The sequence below is a fragment of the Rhinolophus ferrumequinum genome, chromosome 21 (genome assembly GCF_004115265.2).
Source record: "Rhinolophus ferrumequinum isolate MPI-CBG mRhiFer1 chromosome 21, mRhiFer1_v1.p, whole genome shotgun sequence".
Lineage (NCBI taxonomy): Eukaryota > Metazoa > Chordata > Mammalia > Chiroptera > Rhinolophidae > Rhinolophus > Rhinolophus ferrumequinum.
Window position 1 is genome coordinate 36,885,203 of NC_046304.1, and position 19,873 is coordinate 36,905,075.

At 47.6% G+C, this 19,873-nt stretch overlaps 1 protein-coding gene across 6 annotated transcripts; it reads left to right on the forward strand.

Annotated features, from left to right (window-relative positions):
- The first annotated feature begins 4,452 nt into the window (after window positions 1-4,452).
- Window positions 4,453-18,089, forward strand: LOC117013338 (uncharacterized). Of its 6 annotated transcripts, none has more exons than XR_004421315.1 (6): window positions 4,453-6,162; window positions 11,071-11,874; window positions 14,011-14,137; window positions 16,728-16,816; window positions 17,323-17,514; window positions 17,707-18,089. XR_004421315.1 is itself a non-coding variant. In XM_033090392.1 (6 exons), exons 1-6 carry the CDS (start codon window positions 5,303-5,305, stop codon window positions 17,711-17,713), a joined length of 696 nt encoding a protein of 231 aa, XP_032946283.1. In that variant the 5' UTR covers window positions 4,453-5,302; the 3' UTR covers window positions 17,714-18,089. The 6 variants fall into 6 exon arrangements, 2 of the variants coding, with proteins under 2 accessions (XP_032946283.1, XP_032946282.1); XR_004421317.1 differs by lacking the exon at window positions 17,323-17,514 and having other exon boundaries at window positions 4,453-5,816; window positions 6,036-6,162; window positions 17,560-18,089; XM_033090392.1 differs by lacking the exons at window positions 16,728-16,816; window positions 17,323-17,514 and having other exon boundaries at window positions 4,453-5,410; window positions 5,621-5,816; window positions 6,102-6,162; window positions 11,071-11,267.
- The last annotated feature ends 1,784 nt before the right edge of the window (window positions 18,090-19,873 follow it).

Consider the following 19,873-nt stretch of genomic DNA (forward strand, 5'->3'; position numbering starts at 1 on the left):
TCAAAATTGACTTTCAAATTTCCATCTTTTCTCATGTCAATCAGTTGTTCTTGCAAAGAAATTGGAATACTTTGCATTTTAATGCTTTTAGCAAATGGATTTTAAACCCACTCAAACTCTTCATTTGGAAGATTTTTAAGCAAGTTTTTTTTAAAAAAAATCCCTTTTTGTTTTCTGTTTTGTTTTTTTTTTGAAGGGGAGATATAAAAGATCTTAGGAACACACAAGGTTTCCAACAACAAAATCATATAATAATGGGAACACTTTCAAACTTTATTTCTAAATCATACTATTTTTCTTCCAAAAAAAATTACTTCCTCTACAACTGTTTAAACTTCACTTTTACCCTGATGAAAAGAGATGTCAGTTTTGGAATGACATCTACTGTAGCCCCCTTGTTTTGCCTTTATGGAATGTCAGATGAAATCACGTCCTAGGATTAGAGGGAAGCACCGCTATTTTCTTGATGTTTCTTTGCAGAAATCTTTTCAGGCCATTTATTCTGTTTAAGGGCAGATTAATTTGAATCCGACATTACAATCTGTGAATTCCACCCAACTGGGCATACATAAATGGTAATATCATGGTATGTTGAAAACTAAGCAGTAGAGAAAAGGGACCGCCGTCAGGTTCTCTGCCTGATGGAGCATCACATCTCTCCACACGTGGACTAAAGTGGGGGACATGACTGGCCCAAAACAGTCCCAGTGGGGTTACCTGGGTCAGTCTGTCTGCTAAGTATCAGTAGAGCTGAATTCTTTCCTTACTGTTAGACAGAGATACATGCAAGTACATATACATTTAATTCTAAAATTTTCTTCCACATGCCAGGGGGTCATTCTGTGTCACCTTGGGGTATGTGTACTTTACTTTGGAGGTCAGAGCTCACTGCACCAATGGGTCAGCTGAGGCTCCGAGGGGGATGGGGGTTGTTTAAGGGCCATTGCAAGTGGTGACACAGACACACTGAAACTCAGGTCCTTGCCGTCCGGGGCTCTCCCCTGACCCCAACAGGGGCACGTGGAGGCAATGCAGGCTGGTCAGTGCAGCCCCCCAGCCCCACTGCTCAGGGTCCTGGGACCCCAGGAACACCTGTCCTCCTGGGGCCCAGGGCAGGAAACTCAGCATCTCCTCTACTCTGTGCTCTATGGGGAGCAGCACTGGGTGGGCCCCAAGAGCAGGTGAGGACGTGTTTCTGATGAGAAATTCTCTTCCTTCCCTCATGACAGACAGAGTCTGGATCACTCTGACCAGGGGTGAGTCGTATGCCCTCTTTGTACCAAATAATTTATTCTTGGCTTTGGCCCATGACTTACTGATATTTACACCTCAGAGTTGAATCTGAAAAGAAAATCAGCCACCTGTATCCCAAAACAGACAGGCTGGGGGCTCAGCACCGATACCCTAAGCCTGCCCTGCTCGAGCCTTTCACTCTCCCTGGGTGGGGGGGAGGTGTAGCGACATTCCTAGGGACATCAGTGCCTGGGCCCCACCTCTGACCAGGAGCAGCAATGACCCAAGCTGCTGGATCATCTGCCAGGGCCCAGCCTGGAGAAAGGGGTCCCTGGGCAGCTCGGGGGACGAGGACGGCGCTGTGTGTGATCCTGCATAGCCCTAGGCCCAAGGTGAGCTCACTGGATGAGCAACGCCTCCTGCTGAGCCTAGCGGCTGAGTAAGAGGACATTTTGTTCTGTCATACCTCCCTAGTCCCCCCACCCCTGGCTGCATGCGCACCCTTGCTTTCACTTCTTGCATTTAGCTCTGTTGTCACCAACTGCACCTGCAGCCCTTTGCACACAGGATTCCTGGAGCCACGTGGTTAAAGGGTGTGGCATCTGTGGCAGCACCCGTGATGTCTGTTTCCCAGATTTGAATTGGGCCACGTGACTAGGAAAGCTGGTTAATGTCTCTGAGCCTCAGTTTTCTCACCTGTCAATGTCTGTACGTCACCGGGTATTTGGAAGGTACGTGCAATGACTGCTGCACACTAAGCATTCGTAAATGGTCATTACAATTAGGTTTATTAGTCCTGCGGGACTCGGGGTCCTCCAAGGCAGGGGTGACATTTGATTCATTTTTCTATATCTCTGAGGGCCTGGCACAGTGTCTGATGACTGGTGGCCCTTGCCCTGGGTTGCTCCTGGTCTCATGGGTGGAGAGGACTCGGGGCTCTCAGCTGTAACCCAAGGCAAGCTGGGATGTGCCATAGAGGAGGGATATAAGGGACAAAGTGCTCTCTGGGGGAGATTAATTCTGCCTGGGGCTCAAGCGGAAGGCTTCACAGAGGAGGTGGCATTTCAGCAGGTCCTGGAAGAAGGAAAGGTAGCATTGGACCACACAGGTGGTGAGTGACTGCTCTAGGTAAACAAAGTTCCCATGAGTTAAGTCCTGAGGTAGAGAGAACTGTACACATCTGGCTGGAGCAAGCGCCCCCTAACATTTGCAAGGCCTGGAAAGATTACAAATGGGGGCAGTGGTAGGCAGAATTCTGGAAGCTGCCACCACCCCAGGATCCCATCCTCTGGCTACTCAATTGAGTACTTATCGAGGTACTCTGTGAAGGGATTTTGTAGCTATAAAGTCCTGAGTCAGTTGGCCTTAAAATACGGAGATTAATTAGGTGGGTCTGACCTAATCAGATGAGCTCTTTATGAGAAGAGAGTTTTCTCCTATTTGGGAGCAGAATAGGAAGTTAGAGATTTGAAGCATGACTTGAGAGCAACCCTCGGATGACAGCCAGCAAGCACATGGGGACCTCAGTCTTATAACTACATGGAACTGGATTCTGCCAACAATCTGAAGAAGCCTGCAAGTGGCTTCTTCCCCAGAACCTCCAGATAAGAGCCCAGCCTGGCTGACCCCTTGACTTCAGCCTTGTGGGAGCCCAAGCCGAGAACCCAGCTGAGCATGCCCAGACTTTTGACCTATGGAGCTGTGGGTTAATAAGTAGGTGTTGTTTTAACCCACTAAGTCTGCGGTTGGTTGTTAGGCAGCGATGGAAAACAAATACAGAGGCTCATATACCACAAGTCTAAATAGTCAAAAGCCATAAGTCTTAAAAACTGACTTAAAAACTGTCAATGTTCTATCAATATGTTCTATCTATCTATGTTGACATATATACCTTTTCATAGTGACCTTGAAGTCCAAGGTCAAATTCATAATTCTCTGACCACTTAGAATTCTGTGCCAGCACTAGCTGCCCAGGGAGGGCTGGCCCCTGGGTCCCAGTCCCTGGTCTGTGGCCTGATCCTTCTTCTCATTCCAGGTTCCAGTTTGCACCAGAAGGAGTGGACACGCCAGGCCGGATACGCCAAATCCCATCGACTCCCTTACAAACAGCTGTTCCTTACCTGCCCCTTGGGTCCAGGCTGTGGTTTGCCTTTAGAAAATGAAATTGAGGAGTCTCAGGGTGTTTAGTCAGGGAGTAAGGTGGCTCTCAGAATGCCAAGTGTGGTCTGGAAGGGGGGCTGTGGCTCTGGCCAGTGTATCCGCTCGGACCTTCAGACTCCTCATTCTCGAGGGGCGGCCAGTGCAGGACGCCCAGGGCAAGGGCCTTTCTTGTTTTCTTTAATGTGGTAAAATACATAACACAACACTTACCATTAGTAAGGCCATCTAGTACCTTCACAATGTTGTGCAACCACCCCCTCTATCTAGTTCCAGAACAATTTCATTACCCCAAAAGGAAGCTCCTTCCCCAGGCCCTGGCAACCACTAATCTTGTGTTCTGTCTCTATGGACTTCCCTACTCTGGATATTTGATATAAATGGAATCATACAATGTGTGATCTTTGTTGACTGGCATAGTGATTTCAAGGTTTATTCGTGTTTAGCATGCATCAGTACTTCATGCCTTTTTATGGCTGAAGACTGTTCCATTGTATGGAGACACCACATGTGCAGGGCCCTTTTTTTTTTTTTAATATACTTTAATTTTATCTTTTAATTTATTGGGGTGACAATTGTTAGCAAAATTACATAGATTTCAGGTGTGCAATTCTGTATCACATCATCCATAAATCACACTGTGTGTTCACCACCCAGAGTCAGCTCCCCTTCCATCACCATACATTTGATCCCCCTCACCCTCATCCCCCACCCCCCAACCCCCTTACCCTCTGGTAACCACCAAATTACGTTCCCCAGATTAATTTTCAAACCCGTGGCCATCCTGTGACAGGGCCCTTTCTTGACAGGATCTAAGATGGTATTGGGCTGGGGTTTGGGGGAGTCAGCTGGTGGCTCTCCCCTCTGTGCCTCTGGGGGTCTGTCAGTTTTCCTTTTTTTTTTTTTAAATTAAAAAAATTTTTTATTGGGGAATGTTGGGCAATAGTGTGTTTTTCCAGGGTCCATCTGCTCCAAGTCAAGTCGTTGTCCTTCAATCTAGCTGTGGAGGGCGCAGCTCAGCTCCAAGTCCAGTCGCCATTTTCAGTCTTAGTTGCAGGGGGCGCAGCCCACCACCCCATGCGGGAATTGAATCAGCAACCTTGTTGTTGAGAGCTCACGCTCTAACCAGCTGAGCCATCTGGCTGCCCCTGGGTCTGTCACTCTTGAATAAGCTGCTGGGGCCTGGGGACCCAGGGAGACAGCCAGTCTCACCACCTCCCTAGTCTTTGCAATGCGATCCCGAAATCCCGCCCAGCGGGATGGCAGCATCAGATGCAGCTGGTGTGGACCCGTCCCAGGAGGATGCTCCCATTTCGGGGTTCCCAGCTGTCTCTGGGCAGGGTGCCCTAGCCAAGTCCGGAAAAAGCCGGAGCCTTTCTCTGGTGACAGTTCTGAGGTCACACGGGTGGGGAGGCTGCTGGGGGTGGAGGAAGGGGTGTATGGCCTCAGGACCTGGAATTGCTCAACCAGCGAGCCTGGAAGGCAGTGGGAGCCCAGCCTGGCACCAGCGAGGTCGGCCCCACGCCCAAAGAGATGCTTAGATCTTCACTTGTGGAGCCTGTTTTCCAGAGAAATGTAATTCCACATTGTTTGTTCTCTGCTCCACAGATGCCTCAGCTGAGGAAACCACGGGAATCTCATTTGAAGAAGAATTTGGCCTCTAGAGCCCCCTCCTCATTCGCCGGTGGGAGGGTGCCAAGACTTCAGTTGCTGCCACCACACCAGCAAACCCCAAACCACAGGAATGCAGTGGGGTCACCTGGGGACAGAGGGAAGGTGGCTGGACAGTGAGAGGGCAGTGAGGCCGTGGGCCTGTGTCACTGGAGCACTGGATTAGGAGCCTCCAGACCTCAATGTGAATGTAGACGGCCACTGTGGTCTGGGGTCTTTGTGGTCACATCTGTGGCTAACCATGCTCACCTGGCCACTCCGGCCCTCAGCCAGACTCAGGCGAGGAGCCGAGCTTGGCAGTGAGGGAAGCCACACATGGGGATGGGGAGTGAAGCCAGGACTGGAGGAGGTGAGTGAAGGTAGAATTTTCTGGTCTGCAGGCCCTGCAGGCTGAGCTAGAGAGGCACCCAGCACTCACAGGTGCCTTCTAGTATCAGAGGAAGGCAACCACAAAATGATAGCATCAGTTATGGTAAAGCACTGCTCCAGGCACTTTACGTAGTTAGTTGCGTTTCTTCTTACAGCTATCTTCTATGGCTGCTGTTATTCTGTTTTACAGGAAACTGAGGAAGGTAAAGGGACTCAAGGTACCAGGTACCAAAGGCAGAGGACAGCCATCCCCAAAGACTGTGTTCTTTGCACAGCATGTCACTTGGCCCTGGCTTGGCCCTCAGACTTGCTTCTTCGTGGGATTACAGTCAAAATCATAGTGTTTTTGAGCTGGAATGGCCTTGGTGCAAGTTGCCACTTTACAGGTGGGGAAATTGAGGCCCAGAGAGGGGAAGTGGCTTATCCCAAGTCACCAAAGCAGACAGCAGATCTGTCCCCTGAGGCTCACTGGCTATTTGGCTCACATGGGTGCTGCCAAGTGTTCCCGAAGCCAAAGCTGTCTGTCGTGCCCAGTGGGACAGAAACTCCTTGCTCTGTCAGGTTCAAAGCTTGTCTGTCGGTCTGATCCTTCCTCTGGTCCTAAGGGAGTGTGGATGGCTCGGCGCACCTTGGCCCCGCGGCTTGACAACAACTGCAGGTTCCGTTGACAGGGTTCAGGAGCACGAAGCTGGTTGCTGAAGGGCTACCCTCCGTTGTCTCTCATCATCAAAGGTATGTGTCACCTGTGCTGACACGAGGGCAGGGAAGAGTCCAGGTTCCCCTCTCAGCCCAGCCACTGTTTAACATGTCACCAATGAAGTCACCTGAGCCCAGCCACCTCATTGGTCAGCTAACACTCACTGAGGGTTTTCCGGAAGCAGTCTATGTGCTAGGCGCTGGAGAAAGAGAGAAGAAATAGTGTCCCTGCCTTCAAGAAGTTCGCAGACTAGTGGGGGAGCTCTTCAGTTGCCCAGTGACTATTTCATGGCGTCCTTGATCTAAAGGACGGCTATGTAAGGTACAGTGGGGGTGTGGCGGAAATCAAAGTGGGCTTTCCAGAGGAGGCAGGTGGTTATTGGCCAGGTGGACAAAGCAGAGGTTATTGAGTTTAGCAAGTGGGTTCAGCAAGTACAAAGGAATGGATATGTGTCAGGGGAACTAGGAATACCTTAGAATAGTTGGAGCATATGAGGTGGAGTAGTGGTAATGATGGCGTGGGGACATTAGACTAAGGGGTGATGCTGGATATGAAAGCCTTTATGCCATAGAGGCTTCTGGCTTGGAGGTGTTTGGACCTCGTCCTCAGGGAGATGGGGAGGCATGAAGGATTTCAATCCGGAGACCGACACAGCCAGACCTGGGTTTTGGAAGGTTCACGTGGGCTACATCAGGTATGGCCTGATGGGGGTGAGCAGGGTAGCCAGGGAGCCAATGCAGTGATCTGGGTGAAAGGGGGTGGGGCACCCTCAGGCTGGGCAGTGACTGAGAGGATGGAGGAGGCACAGGATGACGGGCTGTGATTGACTGGTTGTGCACGCTGGGGCGATGGGAGCTGGTTTCTCCCTGGGTGATTGGGTCATTGCAGTGCCATTCATCCCAAAGGTAAACTGGATATGTAGGTTTGATGGAGGGGATGGGAGTGATAAGAATTGAGTGTAGGACCTGATGATTTGAGGTGCTCATAGGGCATCCAAAGGGGGACGTCCAGGTGATGGTTAGTTAATATAAGGATTTGCAAACCAGGGGAAAAGTTAGGACTGGAGTTAGAGATCTGGGGGTCGTCATCCTAAATCAAATGCAGATGAGTTAAGGGACCACAGAATGCTCTGGGAGTGTTGTAGGATGATTTTGGCAGCAAGGATTGGTGCCCTGTCCACGTCCCCTTGGCACTGCAACATTGCAACTCTGCCAGAGGACCTTCTCTGCAGCAGAAGTGTGCCCAGGGGCAGCTTTAGCCCGAGACGTGAGAACTGGACGATGAAAGCTGCAGCTGCTCTCCCTCAGGAAGGCGAGTTCCCCAGGGTCTCCCAGAGGTCCCAGCAGGATGGAGCTGGGTTTCCCAGGGGTGCTTGTCAATCCCCTCTCTATGTCACTTTTCTGTATATTTTCATACCGGTGCTTCCTGGGATCACCTCTCAGGTAGATGACTCATTCTTGTCGCAGGGTTTGCTTCTGGGGGAAGCTAACCCAAGACACGAGTTTGCTGAAATAGAATGAGAGTCTGCACTGACCACTTCCTGTGTGTCTCGACTCTCAGCCGGCCTGAAAGTGGCTCGCAGGTGCTTTCACCTCTGTGTATCCAGCACCAGGACAGGCAGCCAGGTCAGAGGACGACTCAGCCAGCTGTTGATGAATATATGAGTGGATAAACCCATCAGTGGCTTCTCATGGCTTTTAGGATCACGACCAAACTTTTCAATAAGCCCCGCAAGGCTCCTTCCTACCTCTCCGTCCTCAGCTCATGCCATCCTTCCCTCTTCTCTCAGAACGACAGGCCTGGTCTCCTCTGCTTCCTTGAAATGTTCTGCGCCTTCCTCGTAGATAGTACCTTTACTTCCTCTTCCTTCTCCTCTTCTTCCTCCTTGCTCAAGCATCATCTCCCCAGGGAAGATGTCCCTGACTCCCCCCCGCCCCCCCCCCGTTCCGGCCCAGGCAAGATGAGATACTACTGTTCTATGCTCCCATACCATTCTGTATATCTCTGCGTGCTCCCTATCGTAGACTTCAGTTATAAGCTTATGGAATTATTTAAGTAATATTTAGACTGGTATTTAAAAAACGTTTTTGATTGTGACCCACAGTGACAAATACATTTTACGCTTGGACCCAGGTCACATGACACATCCAGGCGTACCTTGGATATATTGCGGGTTCCGTTCCAGGCCACAGTAACAAAGCGAACATCGCCATAGAGCGAGTCACACGAATTTTTGGGTTTCCTAGTGCCTAGAAGAGTGATGTTTACACTATTATCTACTAAGTGTGCAACAGCATTTTGTCTAAAAAAAAGTCCACACCTTAATTAAAAATACTTGATTGCTAAAATATGCTAACCATCACCCGAGCCCTCAGGGAGTCATCATCTTTTTGCTGGTGGAGGGTCTTCCCTTTCATTTATAAAAAAGCACAGTATCAGTGAAGCTCAATAAAAGGAGGTGTGCCTGTGTATAACCGAAACAGTGCTTACCCTTGCTATGGGGGACACACTGATATTTTCCATTCTATTCCAGTCCTCCCCATTCCGCCCTGTCCCATCTCATTTCATTCCACCCTGTATTTCATTTTTAAACAGGCTGGCTGTGAGTCACTAAACGGATCGCAGGCTCAAAGTTTCAAAACTGGTCTGGACACTAAGCTAGATGCCTGTGAACTCAGGAGAGTAGGGGCTGGATCCACTTTTACTCACCACTGTGTCCCCAGGCCTGGCCTAGTGCCTGCCACACAGAAAGGTGCTCTATTGATATTTGTTGAATGACCCTATGATGACATACAAATAAATACGAATAAGTGAATGAATGGCCTATCCCCACAGACAGGAAAGTGTGGCTTCGATCAGATTCTTCCGTTACTGAAAACAATCAGCCCACTTCCTGTTGCTTTGATCTGCAGCCTCCGTTCTAAACTGCCCTCCCTCAGCCAACAGCTCCCCACAGCTCATTTCCTGCTGTTTAGCCACCTTATCTTTCTCTCCAATTACTCCTTATTTTTCCCCTTCCGGGGTGAGTGTACCTACCCCAGAGTTCGTGATCCCCACGCTCTGGCACAAGGTGGGGCTGACCTCTCAGATCAAGTACTTCCGAAATCTCAACCCCCTGGCATGCAGGGCATTTCTGGGGCTGGGCGTTAGTCCACATCCTGCTGATGGTCTTTGGGGCAGGAAGGGGATGGGTGTGAGGGGTGGACACTGATGAAATAACCATGCAAATTATAATTACAAACTGAAAGACGCTGGGAGGGAAAAATCTAGGTTGGCTTGAGAATATGTAATGGGGAAGCTGCCCCTGGGGGATCTGGGAGGGCTTCCCCAAGAAAGAGACAATTAAGTGGAGACCTGAAGACAATAGGAGTTAGGCAGGCAAAGAAGGTGAAGGGGAGAGAAAGAGCTGGCAGGTGGAGGAAACTGCAAGTGCAAAGGTCTTGAGGTAGGAGCAATGGCAGTCCATTTGAGCCAAAGAAAACTCAGCACAGCTGGTGCACAAAGAATGAGGGACTTACGATAATGAGGCTGGACAGGTAGCCAGGGGCCAGCCCTTGTGGGCCAGGTTAGAGATTTTGGATTTATCCCAAGAGCAGGGGGAAGCAACAGTGTTCGAAGAATTGTGATGACACTGTATTTGGAAAGCTTGTTTGGCGGAACGATGGGGATGGTCCACTGAGGAAGCCAGGAGAGCAGTTTCCAGGCTGTGGCAGCTCCAGGAGGGAGCCTCTTTAGGGTGGTGGTGGCGGAAGTGCACGCACGTGACTGGCCTTAGGAAATACTATACTTTTTAGGTCATTTGTTCATTCAACGCTTTTAAATACCTGCCAGGAGTGTGCTCTGCATGACGTGCCCTGGGGAGCCAGAGTCAGGCTGGGCTCACAGTCTCTCTGGAAGGACAAGCTGCAGGCAGATTAGCTAGGTTGAAAGTGCAAAGCACTGTGGGAGGGTCAGATGGCACATGTCCCAAGGCACATGGCCAGAGGAACACAGGCACTTGTAGTGAGTGCTCTCCTGGTTGAGCCCTGGGCAGCGGGAAGCCAGGGCTCTGGGAGGAGTTCATTAAGGTCTCCTTTCCTAGCCCACCATCATTTACAAGACTCTTGGCCTCAGGAAGCTTCCTTGCACACGCCCACTCCAACCCCCGACCCCCTGCCCCAGGGGCCTATCTCCCCTGGCAAAGGCTCTTTTCCCAAGAGTAGTGGAGCCTGAGGATGTGAGAGGGCAGAGGGGTCTCTTCAAGAGCCTGGGGCAGCTGAGCCCAGTGGGCCAGGTGAGGGCGGGCATCCAGCCTCAGGGTTCTCAGTCTCCTCTTCCTGCCTCTGAGTCACTTTCATTGGAAAGTGCCGTCATTTGTGACCTTGCTTACTCAGGGAGTTCCCACCCTCTATACTCAGCCCTGCCCTTCCCTGGGGGAGGGAGTCCTGGAGGAGCCCTGAGGTATCTCAGCAAGTCTAGCCTCCCCACCCCATCCCTCCACCCCAAGTAGGACCTGGGTCTCCCACTTGGTGTGGGAGCTGTCTGAGGGCAGGGATATTTCTTTGCCTTGAAACTGGGGCTCCTGCACCACCTTAAGGAGTGTTTCCTCTGGAGGCCTTATTGCCAGTAACCTCCCCGCTACCCCTTTGCCCCTCAAATAGCTCTGGGGGACCCTCCTGATGTGTGGGATGGTGCATGGTGGGGTGGGTTTGTGGGCGGCTACTGCTGCCTCCCCATCTGTCCTCCTGGTGCCTAGGACTGTCGGTGGTTCTAGCAGGGCACCCACTGTGGGCTTCAAGGTGCTTCTTCATAAAGCCCCAGGGTCCACTCTCTGCTCTGGCTGGGAATGCGATCTGGATTTATGGGGCTGCTGGGGATGCATAGAGTTCAGGCTTCTGGTCTCTGGTTTTCCCGTTTGCCCTCGGGTGCTGACAGCATGCTTTCCCTCCTCTGCCTCCCACCAGGCCTCATGGGTCTGCTTCACAGACCAGGCAACAGACCTGCACAGGAGGGGAGGAGCTGCCTCCTGGAAGGACAGAGGGAGAAGAGACTCTGCTGACCAGCCCAGGGGCTCTGGGGCAGTCCCACCATTGGTCCTCAAGGCTGAGAGCTCATCCAATCCAGCCCCCTGCCTTCCTGCCAGGGAAGCATTCTGTCCAATGTGAGCTGTGAACTGAAGCGGCCTCCATTCTTGCTCTGGCCTTACTTCGTTTGCAGATCCACCCCAAACCCCTCAGACCATGAGAGGGGTGCTAGGAGAATGGGATAGCTGCTTCCTCCAGCCCCACCCCATCCCAGCACGCTCAGTCTTTGGTTGGAGTATCATGGAACTGGAAGACTTTAAAGAAGGCAGTGGGGTTCAACAGCTGTGCAGAGGTGGTAAAGAGAAGAGAAAAGGCAGTTGATTGCCAACAAGCATTCTAAGCGCAATCTTCTACAACTGGTAGAACTGGGAGACAGCTCCACAGGCTCCAATGTGGCCATGAAGCAAAAAGACCGCGTGGGACTCAAGGATGCATGAGGAGCTACAGGAAGGTCGGAGGGCATGGTCTCAGCCTGTGTCTCTGAGGGCTTCAGAAATATCCCTTCTAGGACTGCGCAACAACTCTTGGGAGTAGCCTCTGAATTGGGCAGAAGTACTGGGCATAAAGTAGGGAGAGGAGGTTCAGATACTGCAGGGGGAGGTGTTCAGTGGAGCTGGCCTCAAAGAGAAGCCATATTTTCAACACTTCTGAGATCAATAGTGGGGGAATCCGGGAGCAGTGAAGGTGAGAAAATTTCCCTGGCCCATTCCCTTCCTCCATCTAGGAATTTTCTCCTAAACGGACAGAGAAATCCTGATTTAAACACACAAAATGGAAAAGGATTGCAAACAAAGACATTCCTAAGAAGGAAGGTAGGACGCCAGACCCTTTCTTCAAATAGGAGTTTGCTAGTAAGTGTAGACTAATGAAACAGATAAGTCAGAACTAATCCAGTTGAAGGGAGGTGGGCATTGAGGAAAAGGGTAAGCACCCCTCTGCACTCCTCACTGCCCCCCAGGGGTTCTCTGCAGCATATATATTCCCACCTCCTCCGGTCCTGGGTGTTGGTTTGTGGCATAGCAGGAAGAGGCCCTTGGTGGGCTCCCACCAGTTGGCTGTTATCACACGCATGCCTCCATTTACTGAGTTCCTTCTCTTGTCAGACTCCAAAGAAAGATCCAGTAGGACAGGCCCCCTGGAGCTCTCCCAAGCAGCCCAGGTCCCTAGTCACTTGGTGTCCCTAGAAAGAAGAGAGATATGTCAAAGCCCTGTCTGAGGCATCATTTCAGGGTGGGTTGGGGGACATGGGAGTGGGATATAGCGTTGTCTACTCTTGCCTGGCAGTCTGGCTGGCTGGAGGGTATAGTGGGAGTCAGAAGGTCTGGGTGGAAGCTTGGCCCTGATTTCTCTACGGGGGCGAAACTTCTCCGGGCCTCGGTTTTCTCACTTGTAAAACAGGGTAACACTTTATGCCCTAGCAGCCTCATACACAGAACGTTCCCATTCTGTGACAAGATGCCCTAAGTAATACTCTCAGCGGGGCCCTCAGGAGTCCCCTGGCCCACTCTGGCCCTCAGTGGGGGTCCCTGGGCATGTTCCTCCGTGTGGAGGAAATCTTCACAGACTTTCCTGAGCCTCTTCAGAGTGAGTGGCTCCACATGGAATGTCCTCTCACACTGTGAGCTGTAGGAAGTGGACCACGGCTGAGAGGAACTCCCTGTGGTCACCTCACCTATGTCCCAGACACACACAGACACAAACACAAAAATGTCCTGAGGTACTGAAGAAGAATTCACCACACCTTGGAGAATGTTTTCCACAGAGCATTCCCTCAGTGCCCTGAGTCACCCAATTCCTTCACTCCGGGTACCCTGCTAATTTGTCTTTTCAGTGATTATATCCCCCCCATGCACAGAAGGCAGCAATTGTGGGTTCAAGTCCCTGTGACATCACCAATGACATGTCCTCGGTCACGTGTTACTTGCTAAACTTTTTTGTTTTTCATCTATGGAGTAGGAATGATAGTGTCAATGTTATCAAGAGGCTTTGAGACTTAAATGAAATAATATGTGTGTGACAGGATGGAAATTATTAGCACCTAAGTGTCGCTTCCCGGTCATTCCCTGCTCCCTGCCTGTTGGAGCAAATTCTGGCTTGGCTTGCTCCGTTTCTTTGCCTCCCTTAGCCTCTAATGAGGGTGCCAGTTGTCAGAAGAATCGGTAGGCGAATGGGATGCCAAGTTGGGAGAAAAGAGAGAGGAAGAAGGATCAGGAGCAGGACGAAAAGAGGAGGGAGGTTTGAGAGCAGCTGCAATGTGTGTGATAGGAGAGTGGGTGAGAGAGAAGATTTAAGGAGTATCACTAGGATCAACAAATCCTTTTGTTAGGGTTGAGGAATTCGAGTACACAGAGTTACTTTGATGATAACACAGCTTGGAGACTGGACCGTGTAAGTAATACGTATGTCAGATGCTTGGCACACTGAGAGGGATCACAACTGGTGCTGTGTCCGCTCAGTTATGGATGATGCTTGTGTGCACGTGCACTGTCTCCCATGTTGGACTGAGTGTGTCCTGAGTGTGGGTGTTAACACAGAAGCCTGGGAGCTACTGGAGGGCTGGAACTATACTGTGTCTCCCCAACCCAACCCCATTAGACTGGGAGCTCCTTGAGGAGAAACACTTCACATTTTCCATTAGACCAGTGACTCCTAGCGTGGGCAGTATTCTTCCACCCCTAAACTCTGCGTGAGTCCCCAGAACAGAGATTGTGTCATATCTCTATTTGGCCTGACTGTTGGCCTGACCCTGCTTGGGTGGGAGGTGAAGGCAGAAGAAGGAAGAGGGGAGAGGTCAGGGACCAAGATATTTTCTTCTGCCAGGTGCTGTCCAAGAAGGTGAAGAGAATAACAGAGAAAGCATCCTGCTCCAGACCAACCCCAGAGCTAAACATTCATTCTTGAGGATGAAAAATCCTCTCCTCCACCCAGTGGGTGCCCATAAATCCAGGTGAGTAGTGTCTGGTCCTCCTCACTCTGTCTCATGGGGTGTGGCAAGGGCCGAGCTAAACCAAGGTTCTGTCTCGTGGAGTTAAACGTGTTTACTTGTGTTTGGCAAAGTGGCAGGGTTGGGAGCGGAGGTCATTATGACAACAGCTCAGAAACTCCTGCAAGAAGAGAACAAGGTGTTTGCATTGTGGACAAGTTAGGATCTGTCTGTCTGGGTCATGACTTGGTTTTTATATCTCAGCCTGGCTGTTGGTTAAGGCTCTCGTAATCCATACAGTTTAGTTTGTTGCAATTCAATTAGATCCCAACATTTATTGAGTGCCTACTATGTGCCAGCTACTGTCCTGGTTGCCAGGGGGAATCTGAGGAACAAGATCAGGATGCTGCCTTTCAGGAATCCTTCTCCACAGAGGGATGGAGGTGTGCACAGCTCTCTCTGTTGCAGAGAGATTGGAGCTACAATAGGGGTTGGGGGGACCAGAAGACAGAGCAGTGACTCTCTGGAGGTTTAGAGAAGACTCTGTGAATGTGGGAATGCCTGATTTGAACCTTGAGGGCTGAGCAGGCACTCAAGAATTGGTGAAGGGGTGAGGTGGGAATAGCATGAACAAAATGGGGCATGGTGAGTCATTCAGTATGAATCGGAAATGAGGAATAGCAGTTAGCATTTACTGAGCAACTACTAATCACCAGGTTCTGTGCTAGATGCTTTGCCTGTGGATCATCTCATTTTACCTTCCCAGTAAGCTGAAGAAGTAAGTACTGGTGAAGGAACTAACATTTGGACAGAACAGATGGATCCAGACCAGGATCTAAATCAAGCTTGTCGGACTCCAAATTCCATGCTCTTTTTACTAAGCCAATGGTTTACTGAGTATATTCTATGAAACTTTCAGGATTCTGAGAAGGTGCTTTAGGGACATGTCTGATTTTAGCTTCATATTTAAAATATATTTTAATCAACACAAACTCAAATGTGTTATGTAATAAAAAAGTTTTCCTTCAATCTCTGTGCATATTTTTGAATTTCTTGTAAATGTGTCATTGATTAAAAAGATTACACAGTCTGCTCAGGTTTATCCATGTAAAATTGTGAGAGAGAACACATTCTCATACCCACCACTCTCCATTACAAGGCAGGTGGGACTTCCAGTCCATCATGGCTAATTAAATGCAATGGTCTTATATCGTCTTCCTCCAGAAATGTCTTAGAAGTAAATAATAAAAATATATAAATCTTTCTAAAGAAAAGAGTTGGGGGAAGGGCATCTGTGGAAAAGAGAAATCTCAACAAATTTCTGGAGGAATGGTTTGATGGAGGAGTGATGGCTGAGGAAGCAGGACAGAGGAAGCTGCTGTCTGGAATGCACATAGCAGGGCCGATAGCCAAGGAGGGAGCTGACCTGCCCATAGAAGCCTGAAGAAGCTTGGACTTAGATATGCTGGGTTCAGTGGAGGGTGGGAAGGGGATATGTGGCTGAAAATGGGGACTTAATTATAAGTCTATAAATGGTACAATAAACTCCCCTGACCTTTGTATGGAGAGTGCTCAGATATGCTCCCTTTATTTTACCTCCCTCCTAAAATGGAGGGTTTTTAAAGAAATTAAACTGTCTGAACAAGACGAGGGAAGCTGGGTTTTAAGGTGGCACCCTAGAGTAAAGCATGTTGCAGGGTGACATTTAGAAGTCCTAAAGCATACAGACCAGCTCACTCTGAAACAAAGCCTGCCATTCATCTCTTATCTGTGTACACAAAGTTTCCAGGACATTTCTACTGCTTCATTCTTAAATATGAATGGACAATCATAAGCCAGAAGCTATCTGAGGAAACCTAAAATATGAAATAGAAAGACTGAGATAAACCAACTGAAAATGAGACCTCCAAGGAAACAGAAACAATTTATAGGTGGAACAGAACTTAAAAAGAGAATTCAAGAGACATTGTATCTATAAAACATGAGTGGTGTTATGAAAAAGGAATAATTAGAGAACAGAAAAGACCCTGGACATAAAAATATAACTAAAATTCAGTGAAAATGTTGAAGTTAAGGTCAAGGTAATATCTTCAGAAAATAAAGCAAAAAAGGAAAGAAACAGAATTGTATTAGAGAAAAGTTAAGGCAAAAATAATAATGTAGGAGGTCCTTGTTTGATTAATAAGCATTTTAGGGAGAAGAGAGAAATCAATCGAGAGAATTTTCAAATAAATAATTGAACAGAATTTCCCAGACCAAGAGACTCAAGTCTTCCGACTAACAGAGATCATCAAGCCCCCAGCATGAAGAATACACAAGATTTTGAAATTTCAGAATACCCAGAAAAATGAGAAGACATCTCCTAAAAGTTTCCAGAGAGAGAAAAAAAGTCACCTGTAAATAAATGAAAACCAGAAAGGTACTGTGCTACTCACTAGCAGTGCTGGATGCAAAAAGACAATGGGAAAAATATCTTTAAAATTCTGACAGAAAATGACTTTCAATTTAGAATTTAATACCCAGCTAAACTGTCTATAAGGTACTAGGTCAGATCAAAGACATTTGTAGATACATAAGGACTAAGAAAGTTTACTTCCCACATATTCTTTCGTAGGAAGTTATTTGACGATGAGCTTCATAAAAGAAGGAAGAAACCAAGAAAAGGGAAAACATGGGATTTTTGTCAGTTCGTAAGTTAGCTTGGTATGTAGTTTTAATTAATTAATTAATTAATTTTTGTACTTAGTATGTGTTTTCTCTTTGTTAGGTTTAGGTATCAGGGTTATGCTAGCTCTGTAAAATGAACTAAATTTTCTGTCTTTTTGTGCTCTGAAAGTGTTTGCACAGGAAGTAATCTCTTTCCTGAATGTTTGCCAAAAAGAAACAAAACAAAACAAACCCATTTAGTTTTTAAAAAGCAATTATTTGACAATATTTTCTGTTTTCTTTCATCGTTGTTTTGTGACCTTTGTGGTGGGTCATTTTGCTATCCAATATTCATTCTTATTCTTCCTTTGTTTGAAATAATTCAATTTGCCAAGTTAGAAATTAAATGTCACAGGACCTCTTGCAGAGAGGTTGGGCAAGTGACACAATTCTGGCCATGGGAAAACACACATGTACTGAATGGAGTTTCCAGAAAATTTATTATTTTCCTGATAAAAGGGACAGAACTAGTTGTCCCTTTGCCCTCCCTTCCTCCTGCCCAGAATGAAGATAGGATGCCTAGAAGTAGAGAAGAAATCATCCTATGAGCATGAGGACAAAAGCCACTTGCTAAAGATGGTATAGCAGAAAGACAGAGGAGCATTGGTCTTGGGTGGCATTGGAGCTTCATACCAACCCAGGACTGCTTACCTCTACTTTTCCTGTCACATAAGAAAAATACATCCCTTATTAGTGTAAGTTACCAATTGTTCATTCTTTTGCCTTTCATTTTTCCCCAGCAAATCCACCTTTGATCGATACAACCTTTAATCTCAGAGCTGCAGCCGGGATCACAGAGGCTTTTAGATTTCTATGAAAAGGTATTAAGTAAATTGAAGGCTGTCATTAAAGAGGGCATTTTTTTCCTTTCCCCATTCTCCTATCAGCCCATAAAACAGGAACTTTCATCCTCTTGGAAGTATTTGGAAGAAACGTTTCAACTTTCTTGGCACTCCCTAGTTCCTCGCTGTGAGAGAAGTGACCTCTTGGGTTGATGGAATTGGGAAAAGTTATCAAGTGTGCATTGCTCAGCCTGTTCCTGGCTCTCTCTCTGGGACTGACCTAACCGCAAGGCCACTGCTCCTGCCTCCTCCAGGCAATGTGCACCAGGGCAGCCCCAGACTCTTCTTGGGAGGACTTCAATAGTCGGCTGTTCTGCTGTGAGTGGGTGAGTAAGGTCAAATTGGGGGAGAAGGAAAAGGAAGCCCATTTGCGCCTTGAGTCTGAGCCACACTCATCAATCCATCTGGACCAACAATAAAGCTGACATTTTAACTCCTATTTGTCTTCTGTGACTATTTCTCAATTGGATCAGAACTTAGAGAAGTGAGGGGTGTGGTTAGCACCCACAAATCCCTATATCTGTTGAATACTTAGCGCCAGTGGGAAAAGCCATAGTTAGATGAAAACGGTGGTTTAAATTTTCGATCATTATTAGACAGTACTTCTCTGTACTTAACTGGTTATATGTCTCTTCCTCTTACTATAAAATGTGTATCACATTATTATTATTATTTTTTCCAATTAAGAGCCTGGATTGAGAGTAATAAGGCTCTTCTAGGCTTTGCTACCAATAACTTGTCCTGTGGATTGACTTTTCTGGGCTTCAATTTTATCAGTTGTAAAATGAGTGGGTTAGACTCGATGATTGAGAGGGGCCATCCCAAGCTTTGATTTCTTTCATTCACTAAACACAGTTTTATTGAGCACTGTGCTGAAAGCTGGTTATATAATATTGTACAAAACAAATATGGCCCCACCATCTTGGAGTCCAGAGTCCAGTAGGAGAGACAGACATCAAATAAACACATAAATAAATATATAATTACATTTCACTCTTTTGGTCAATAAAATGTTAATAAATGAGCGATTGGGTTGTGTATAACTTTCCTACTTGTTCTTACTTACACACACTGAGGGAAAGACTTGCCGGTTGGTACAACAGCCACACATGGTGGTGCCACTGGTTAAGCAGCTGCATCAGAACCACTGTGCTCAAGGAGACATAACAAGGAAACTTCCACAGGCTGGCCTTTCAGACTAAAAACAGGTTAAACATTTTTTAAAAGTTACAAATTAATACCCCGCTTGCTATAAAAATTCAAACAGTACAGAAAAAAGTTAAACAGAAGAGACGTTTCCCCTCCAAGCTCACTTAGAAATAGAAACAATGGGTAGATGTGTGTCCTTCTAGCAAGCTGCGTATTTAATTGTAGGCTTTAGAAGGGCAGGGATGGGACCTGCTTTATTCACTGCAGTAGGCCTGGTGGGAGCTCAGGAAATAGCTCAGTAAATATTTGTTGACTGAATAAATGAATAAGTAATAATCACACATACAGGCTCATATAAAAGTTGGTTTTTTTTAAGACCAAAAAGGGGATCTTGCTACATGTATTTTTTTTTCTTGTACCCTGCTTTTTTTTTTTTTACACGCAAAAATCCATCATGGACATCCTTTCATGTGTCAATTTCTAATTTATCCATTCTGCTTGTTATGGGTTGAATTGTGTGCCCCCCCCCCAACAGATATATTGAAGACCTAATCCCTATTACTTGTATGACCTTATTTGGAAATAGGATCTTTGCCAATGTAATCGAGTTCAGATGAGGTCATACTTCATTAGGCCCTCATCCAATATAACTGATGTCCTTATAGGAAGACAAGAGACAGAGACACGTGACGAAAGAGGCGGAAACTGACACGATGCAGCTAAAAGCCAAGGAACACCAAGGATTGACAGTCACGACCGGAAGCTAGGAAAAGGCAAGGAAGGATCCTACTTAGAGTCTCAGAGAAAACCTGGCACTGGTGGAAAACTTCTAGCCTCCAGAATTGTGAGACAATGCATTTCTGTTATTATAAGCCACTCAGTTTGTCGTATTTGTTACATCAGCCCTAGGAAACTAATACACTCCTCTTGAAGGATATTTAGGTTGCTTCCAGTATTGAACTATTATAACAGTGGTGACTGAGCCGTATGGCCTGGGACGTGGCCTGTTTGGAGAGGCAAGCCCTCGGATTTGTGTTTTTTTCTCCAGAACCCCCTTGGAACA

What these genes read in the sequence shown, in the direction of transcription:
- LOC117013338 (XM_033090391.1), top strand. Translation starts at nt 5,303, where the DNA reads ATGCTCACCTGGCCACTCCGGCCCTCAGCCAGACTCAGGCGAGGAGCC. An exon ending in GTTGTCTCTCATCATCAAAG is followed by an intron (nt 6,163 to 11,070) that starts GTATGTGTCACC and finishes GCCTCCCACCAG; the next exon opens with GCCTCATGGGTCTGCTTCAC. An exon ending in GTGGGTGCCCATAAATCCAG is followed by an intron (nt 14,138 to 14,841) that starts GTGAGTAGTGTC and finishes GTTCTGTGCTAG; the next exon opens with ATGCTTTGCCTGTGGATCAT.